Source organism: Morone saxatilis, unplaced genomic scaffold (assembly GCF_004916995.1).
Source record: "Morone saxatilis isolate NCDOM2014 unplaced genomic scaffold, NCSU_SB_2.0 Contig14, whole genome shotgun sequence".
NCBI lineage: Eukaryota > Metazoa > Chordata > Actinopteri > Moronidae > Morone > Morone saxatilis.
This window is the reverse complement of record NW_023339696.1, coordinates 5,392,911-5,401,858: the sequence shown is the minus strand read 5'-3', so window position 1 is coordinate 5,401,858 and position 8,948 is coordinate 5,392,911. Positions and strand designations below refer to the sequence as shown.

The 8,948-nt window shown below is 38.7% G+C and overlaps 1 protein-coding gene across 1 annotated transcript; it reads left to right on the top strand.

The window, feature by feature from the left end:
- On the top strand, positions 1–7,942 carry gdpd3a (glycerophosphodiester phosphodiesterase domain containing 3a). Its single transcript, XM_035654397.1, has 10 exons — positions 1–396; positions 1,000–1,042; positions 2,121–2,256; positions 2,737–2,782; positions 2,901–3,019; positions 3,769–3,858; positions 3,966–4,099; positions 4,309–4,368; positions 4,564–4,615; positions 5,928–7,942. The coding sequence occupies exons 1-10, from the start codon at positions 258–260 to the stop codon at positions 6,054–6,056; spliced, it is 948 nt and encodes a 315-aa protein (XP_035510290.1). The 5' UTR covers positions 1–257; the 3' UTR covers positions 6,057–7,942.
- The last annotated feature ends 1,006 nt before the right edge of the window (positions 7,943–8,948 follow it).

The window sequence follows — 8,948 nt, the reverse complement described above, 5'->3', positions numbered from 1 at the left end:
ACTAAGATTGAGCAAGAAAGAGACTTTCTTCGGTCTTACCTGTCTGTCCAGTTTTTTATTACCTTCCAAGGAAGACAGAGAGCAGACTGTCTCGGCGTTTGGATCTGTTCACTTGTCCTTAGAAACACAAAGGGGGATTGTTGCAGAGTTTTATGAACAGATTATCACTTTTTGCTGAACAAGGACACACGTCAGTTTTATAAGATCACTGTTTTGGACATTGCAGAGACAGGAGCTGGACATATTTATAGGGAAGGATGAGCAGTTTTCTGTACTTCATCCTCCCAGCTCTGGGTGGATACGCTCTCACCTCGGTGTACCTGCTGAAGAACCCACTGATTCTCCACAGGAGGAAACGCACAGCCTTTTACAGCACACACATCTCACACAGAGGAGGTAAGGGGGCAACTGGTGGCGTGTCAGGAGGGAAGGGTATGTCCAGATAATGACGTGCAGTCCAGCTGGATGTGGAGGAGTCTTGCCAGCTGGGAAGTACCCAAGGAGAAAGATGGAAGGATGTTTGCTATTTAAGTATTTTTGTATCACTTTTCCACATTTTAAGGGCTGATTTTTTTCAGTAGTTGCACATTTGGGGTTAAAGAATCTACACTTTCCTAGAATGTGTGTGATGATGAGTGCACAGATGTTTGATTGGAAGGTGAAGGTGACAAATTACATTTTATTTATTTATTTTATGTTTTTTTCAATCCTTTCATTGACTTGCAGCAAATTACACTACAGTGAGCATGTTGAAAAGAGAATGCAGATATCCGATTGATAACCTCATTGTTTCAGTGACTCAGTGTGTCTCTTGCAACATCTGGAGGTTTTTATAATGTGGCTAGAGCGAGGGAGCTGATCAGAGGTTTTATCATTCACTGTTTCCTGCACACCTACAGTGGAGGCAGTGATGCAGTTTTCTCAGAAAGGGGTTAACCAGGTGTGGTTTCTTTTTCCTCTGCTGCCATCATCAACTCTAACTCCTCTGTCTGTTGCCAGGATGTGGAGAGAGGATAGAAAGCACGATGGAGGCGTTCACAAAGTGAGTACCAAACTCAAGAGGTCAGCTGACAGGGAAATATGGGCTCATAACTGACAAATAAAGTCGGTGAAAACTGATTGTGGCTGAACTACAAAGATTTAGTCAAACTACCTTACTCAGGATTTACTGAACTCAAATATATCTCTAACCTTATAGGGGTTAAGGGTCAACCACTAGGAATTATTTACAAAAGCACTATAACCAATAAATAACTCTTCTGTTATCTCTTTACAAGCAAGCACAATAGCTCATTTTGCTTAGGGCTGTTGATATGTTGATTGGCAGTGAAATAGAACAATCAGTTCATGTGTCCAACTGAGCACCAATTACTCTGATTTCATCTTTTATTTCTATGTTTCTATGATGATCCAGTCTCATAAAATGTTTTAAAGTATATAAGATAAAAGAGGGATTAGGTGAGGCATCTTGGATTAAGCACGTTTCCACTTGCACGACTTGGACGCTGTCTAATAAATTGTCCCTGTGAGTTTCTTCGGTTTAAAGGTCCAGTGTGTTAAAAAAATTTATATAATATTCATAGGTATGTTTTCATTAGTGTATAATCATCTGAAAATATAAGAATCATTGTGTTGTTATTACCTTAGAATGAGCTGTTGTTATCTACAGGAAGTCTGCTACACATTTTACAATCTTCTCATTCCAAGGTCGTCGAATACACATGCGAGTGGTGTTCAGTTAGTTGCAATCTAAAACTTCAGCTAGATGCCACTAAATCCTACACACTGGTCCTTTAACAACACAATACTTGGACATCTAAACTTCCTTTGTCAGTACAAGATTGAGAGAACAACATGAATCTGCAGTTCTCAGATCAGATCACCAGTATAACAACAGCTAAAATGTGAATCAGTATTTAAGATATGCTGTGCAATATTTGAGCAAGAAGAACAGATTCTGCTTTATGAAAGAATAGTAAGTATGCAACGCTGAGCTGTATTAATTGTTTAGCACTGGTTCCACGAGAGCTGGAGGAGCAGAAGTGGAGAAAGGTTCTCTCTCTGCACAGGTAATAAAAACATGTATTCTCACTTTTTATCTTTCCTCCATCTGTCTGCAGTGCGGTGGAGCAGGGCACACACATGCTGGAGATGGACTGCCACTTGACACATGATGGACATGTGGTGGTGTCACACGATGAGAATCTGCTGAGGCAGACCGGCCACGACGTCACCATCTCCTCACTCAAGCTACAGGTGGGAGGATGGATCCAGGTGGTTAGGAGAAAGGGCACAGGGTCATGCTGAGACAGGCTCAGATGTGTATAATAAGCAGCATCATTCACATTTAAAATAAATTCCCCTATATTCCAGGTTGCTCCAGTATAACTGCAATGTTCAAAATAGCTGCATGCAATGATGATGATTATCTATGAAGCCTTGGAGACACATCTCACCAAGCAGGATTTCTAAATAAGTTAGGTACTGAGTTAATAGATAAAACTTAGGTCCATGAACTGGGCAAACACAATTTTGTCAGATTAAAACAAACAAAACCTGGTAATCTACAGACCACCATTAACCCAAGTCAACCATAATAACAAGCACAGAAGGTTGTTTGTCCTGGAAAGACACGTTTAAATCAATTACATTCACAGTAATCTAAATAAGGGTTTTCCTCAGAGTTTAATATATTATGATAATATAACTTTTACGTGTGTTTTTACACTCTTCTAGGATTTGCCTGTATATAAGGAGAGACTGGAGGTGACATTTTATGAAGGCGAGTTGCTCCTCTCATTCTTTAATCTCAGTCATTTACAAAAAAACATGTGATGAAGAAGTAGGTCAACAGGAGAGTGTGAGTCTGTACCCTTCATTGTCACACCTCCCTCCTCCAGGTCGCTACAGCAGCGGTGCAGACAGGAAGTTTGCTCTGCTCGAGGACGTGTTCAGGAAGTTCCCTGAGATGCCTGTCAGCGTTGAGATCAAAGAGAACAACCACCAGCTGATAGAAAAGGTACAGTACACCCAACCACATTGCTAGTGGTTGGAAAGAATCTCCAGAACATGAAACAATATGTATTATCATCTGTAACATTCAGTATCAGTGGATATATTGGATCCCCAACATCTAACCAGTAACTTACTGTGATACGATATTTATTGACATTCTTTAGAGATATGAAGCATTGCCAAAAAACAAAAACTCAGTAAGAAATAAAATAAAACTCCCTCAAAATAAAATAAGTAACATGACCTGAGATAATTGTGATTTATTGGCTTTCTGGATGGTGGAAACAAAGGTGAACAACTAACCAATCAGACCCTTTGCTGTTTGTATTTGCTCGAGGGATCAGGTTTTGAGGCTTCAATTTGTGATGCTTAGCAACTATCCAGTTAAATGTCAAGAGTATCTCTAATGATGGGATTTAAATTACAGCCACTTTGCAGTTTGTCTGTTTTTTTCATGAGCAATGTGCCTTCAATTTAGACTTCATGTTGCTTTAAAACTCCCACATGTAGAAGTGGTTTCTTTTGAGGTCAAACATCCTGCCTATGAGCATTTTTTAACTTCAAAGTTAAGGTCTTTGTAACATTTTGTCCTCCTCAGGTATAATTATGTATTTACTGCCCCTGTCTTGAAATCTAAAGCAGCTACGCCTGTGATGTTCCTGTTTGTACATTGCATGTGTCTGTCTTGTTTCATATTACCTGTATTTCAATTTGATACCCACCCCCACCCCCACCCCCCTGTACATTTCGAAGGTGTCTGACTTGGTGAAACACTACAACAGGGAGGAGATCACTGTCTGGGCCTCCGTGAACTCCAGCATCATGAAGGAATGCTGCAAAACGGTACATAAACCACCTGAGGGAGACAAAGCTCCTTGTACATTATTTTACTATAAATTCACCTCATCTAAACAGGTGAGATTATAAACTGTGTCTCTGTTTCCTGGTAGAACGGCTCCATGCCATTCAGCTTCACTATGAACCGAGGTGTGCTGCTTCTGCTCCTCTTCTACAGCGGCCTGCTGCCCTTTGTGCCGCTGGAGGAGAGTTTACTGCAGTTCTACCTGCCACGCATCATCAACAGGTGTGCCCTATGTCTGTTCATGCATGTGTCACTGAGGATGATGTTCTTCATTTCTGCCCAGACTATATTTAACCACAGCTGTCTTCATGTCTATGCCCAGTATTTCCACAGATTTTACATTTCTTCTTAGATTTCCTTCTCTTGTTTGGTGTAAGATAAATGTGTCACAGTACAGATGTTAATTCTTTCTCTGTTTCTGTCTGCTGAAGGACGTTCATCCCTGAGAATCGCATCCTGAAGAACAGACTGGTTGTCTCTTTGTTAGAAAAGTGAGAGAGAGTAAAAAAAAAAGCCTTACACAAAAACAAAAAAACATTACACAAAGTCATGCTTTTATGCAGAATTACAACATTTTGGAGTGATGCACTTTATATAGCAGCAAAATCTAGTTATGTATGATTGTTTTTACTGCTATTTGTGAATAAACTGAATCATTAATATATGAATTGATGCTGTCATTCCAGAGTAACAATGAGGAAGAGCCTTTTTAAACACCTTGCAGCCCGTGGAATTCAGGTATGAATACATTTGCATACATACATACAGCACATACAGTCCCTAAAAGCAGAGTTTACTAGGTTTACTGAGTTCATTGCAGGATTGCATAGAAAACAAAAACAGTAAAATACATAAAGTTTAGATAAAAATAGGGCACACGATAAGATAACAAGAGTGTACCAACTGTAGGACTTCATTTCACCAAAACACTTAATAGTTAATGCATATTACACTTCAGTGTTTCAACTTCAGCAAGCAGTATCACAGCCACTAAGAGTGTCTTGAATGCATCACCTCTGTCTTGATGTGAGTAATCTCTGCTGGGATGAGCTCACCCCCATCGTCAGCCCATGAGTGGTCACTGAATAGTTTGAGCATGAAAACAATTGAAGTCATATGCCGTAGCCTTGTCAGCTGCTGAGGGCATCACCACATTTGAGCGCTTGTGAGTAATTCCGAGGTAGAAAAGCTCTTCCCCTTGTCATCCACATAAAAAACAGAGAGATTTCCTCCACTCAAAATAACTGTACTGTCACAATGTGTTACCCACGATTCAGCAGTGTACGATCATCTGTGATACATCGTTATATATGTGTAATAAAGAAGAAAATAGAAGGAAATCCTAATAACAAGGTACTAAAACCACCGTAAATGTTGGTATAACAATGGAAAATGCTGCTGCCACATACATCAGTGCAGCATATCAATGTGAAACACTGTAGTCGGTGCTTGAAGGTCTGACTTTATGCTTATGTCTGCTCTATTTTGGCTGCTACATCTGAGACAAGTGCAACCCTCCCAGATTAGGACAACAGGGTTTGACTTCTATTGATGGTCAAGTCACGTACTGTGGCTCAAAACTGCAGGAAGGATGACAGGGAAACATGATTTTAAGCTTCACTCCCTCTGTGTTTGCAGTCCCACAGACCCCTCTGGTGCATGTGTAAAAATAATTATACTGATCGCAGAATCAACTAAATGACAAAAAGCATTGTCATTACACTGAATAAGGAAATACTTCATGTTTTATATGTTAATTTGCCATAGTGTCATTATTTATGTTTGAGGTCAGTTAGACTCCACAGAGGTGCAACTCCCTGTTAGACCCTGAACAAACTCTAACTTATAAAACTCCACTACAAGGAAATTTTGAAAACACCAATCAGAAATGAAGCATAATTTTCTGTAGCAAACCTCAAAATCATGTTTACAAGCAGATCTGTTAAAATAAGGGAAAGTCATGTGATATGAAGGAGATCAAAAAGTACAAGTATGTTTTTTGAGCTGTTAAACAGATCGTTACAGTTGACTAATATGTCTGTACTCGCAGGTGCATTTGTTTGTGTGCAATGAAGATGAAGACATAAAGGCTGCATTCGAAGTGGGGGCCACAGGGGTGATGAGTGACTATCCGAGTGTCTTGACAAGCTACCTCTGCAGAAACAGAAGTCAGGATTGACCCCACACACGTCCCCACATGACAACAATTAATAAACTCATCACATGGAAATGATGTATGAGGATTGTGTACACAAAAAGACTGTAAAAGTGTCCAACACATTTCCTCAACCGTGACAGAAGAGCTGTTCATTGTTCACTGTTCACTGTTGATGTGAATTATCTGCAGTCAGTCAGTCAAACAGTCATTGTATATAATAATGTATATCATAACGGTGCTGGTGGGATTTTACTTGATTTTTCCTTTTTTAGTGCAATGAGACACAGTACAGACATAGGCGTAATCAAATATAATACAGACAATAACACGAAACACTTAACAGAGGTTATGATTTGTAATTGGTGCATATTTTTAGTTGTTTATGGGAAAACAACACATACACATACACATACACATACATATATACATATACACATGTCATATTAGGAGCCCATGTGTTTCTGTGCCTGTATGAAAGTGTGTTGTTGTGTGTCAAGTGTTAATGTTTGCATAGGTGTGACCAGAGGAATGTGCAGGTATGTGTGAGGAGGAGGAGGAGGAGGAGGAGGAGGAGGAGGAAGAGGAGGAAGAAGAAAATAAATAAGGAATCAAATGGGGAAAAAAAGAAAAAGTGGTGAAAAGGAAAATACATATATGTGCACATACACACATTATGTACGTGTGTATTTAATATAACAAATATATCAACAGCTTGGGTTTTACAGGGGTTCACTGCAGTACTTCTTTATCTTTTCTTATCTTTATCTTACGGGTGTTACTGTCTTGGTCTGCCCCCAAACCCTTGCAATGATAATGATATTTATGTTCAAGAAAATAGGTAGTTTATCTAATGAGTGGTGATGAATAACTGAATAGTTGATGACAACAACAACTCAAGGCAACAATAGATAATGATAAACAAGGATGTGGAGAAAGAAGATGTGTTGTCTTGTTGATTGTGATGAATCTACTGATGAATTGGAGTTGGTTTGCCAATAAATAATGGAAGTAATGTGGGGGTTTTTTGGTTTTCGGTTGCCAATTTGGTGTATTGTATATCCACAATAATATTTGGGGATTTTGAAGTCTAGGTGAGGGTGGGTTTAATTGGAATGATTGAGAATTACATTTATTTTAGGGACACTTTAACCCTTTATCAGGCGAGGAACCATATATAGTAACTTCCTTATTTTTTTAATAGGTGATATACTAATAGTTACGGCTTTCTTCTTACAAATAACTCAGAGTGGGCTTGATCTTGATTTGCTTAAGGTTTATTTGTTACATATTTTCATAGTATATTGATGTGGTATATTTCTTTTGCAGCAGCTGTTTGCTCAGTCCTTCTATGGGAAGAGGAGGCCTGCTGTGCCACAGACTGTTGGTGTACCTACCTACACATCATTGACTTTGCAGCCTAAAACTGAAACTTTTTTAAAAAGTCAAAAAAGAAAAAATGTCTTCTTATATCCACCAATAACACTCCAGGGTTAAAATTTTAAATTTGCAAGTTGTTCAATGAGTGCCCTATAAAGGGTTAACAGTACCTATTCTGACAATAACTGATATCGATTGATATCGATAGATAATGGGTTTGGTCCAGTTTATAGAGTAACTGCAAATGTTCATGATTCTCCAAAGCCTATTTTTCTAATGTGGCAAATAGAAAAGTCCCGTTTCTGCATCAAGAGAGATGAATAATCTATTAAACTTATTATTTGCATGTATTATTGGATGAGTGTTCACCTTCAATAAACGATTTGGATGGATTATGGAAAGAATCAAAGTAAACTAGAGCCTCACTTTTGACTCTGATCTCTGTGTTGATGAGTGAAATGGGACAGTAGCAGTCAGGTTGGTTGGTTGTAGTTTGTAGTTGGTTGTAGTTTTGTTTTGTTTCAGTTGTCAGTCTGTGAAAAAATGACTAGGAAGGTCCAGTGTTTGTAGCTGGAGAATATTTAACCAGCTGGACCACGTCACCTCTCTCATGATAAGAGAGAGAAGTGTGACTTTGTTTTGACTGCGTCTGGAGTTATTTTCTGCCATTATTTGATTGGTATGAGAAAGTGCAGGACTTCAATAAATGATCTGGGACAATTCCCTTTTGCTTTTGTATGCTTTTATATATTTTCTATGGCGTTAAGATGAAAATAAAACCAACATGGGGGTTGGAAATGAAAGTAAGGAAAAGGTAGACTTACTGATAGGTTGCTATAAATATATCCATATAGGTGAGTATAGCTTTATAAGTATGTAGGCTGTGTTGTGGATCTGTGTTTAATACAGACTCTCATCTACTATAAACTAGGTTTTTAATGTGCTGTAAGCCTCACCTGTGTCCTTGTTTTCCCAGGCTACGGTCAAAGTCTAGCCACACTGCTGTGATAATAATCAACCAGTCTGTTGGTGAAACAAAGACTGTATTTTTCTGACCTGCTTGGCTGTGCCTTCCTCTGTGACAAATGAGTTAATAGAATATAAGTGGATCAGTGCAGACTGACGTCTTCAATAGGGTAGATACGGAGAAAAGGTTTGAATAAGCGAGCCAGCAGTGAATTTAGGCTCCTGTGCTCATACAAGACACAGAGGACATCACCAGTTATATTTTTGGACTCTAGGGAGTTTATTGGCATTAGGTTGGGTTTAGATTCACATGTTATACAATTTGGGACTATACCTAAAATATTAAGTGTTTTTAGACAAAGAAAACAACTGAAAAAATTCACAATGGAAGGAATGCTTTTTAATAGAGCTAAAACAATTGGTCAATTAAGTGATTCATCAATTGACAGAAAATTAATCTGCAACAATTTACTATAAAACTGGCTGTTTGTCTTAATTCTTGAATGCAGCTGTAAGAGGAATATGTTTGGGTTTGGGCCTTCTGGTCAGAAAAAACAACACACACACACA

Excerpts from the sequence above, each read along its gene's own strand:
- gdpd3a (XM_035654397.1), top strand. The coding sequence starts at position 258 with ATGAGCAGTTTTCTGTACTTCATCCTCCCAGCTCTGGGTGGATACGCT. Across the intron at positions 3,859-3,965 it reads TGAAGGAATGCTGCAAAACG|AACGGCTCCATGCCATTCAG; the intron begins GTACATAAACCA and ends GTTTCCTGGTAG. Across the intron at positions 4,100-4,308 it reads CTGCCACGCATCATCAACAG|GACGTTCATCCCTGAGAATC; the intron begins GTGTGCCCTATG and ends TGTCTGCTGAAG.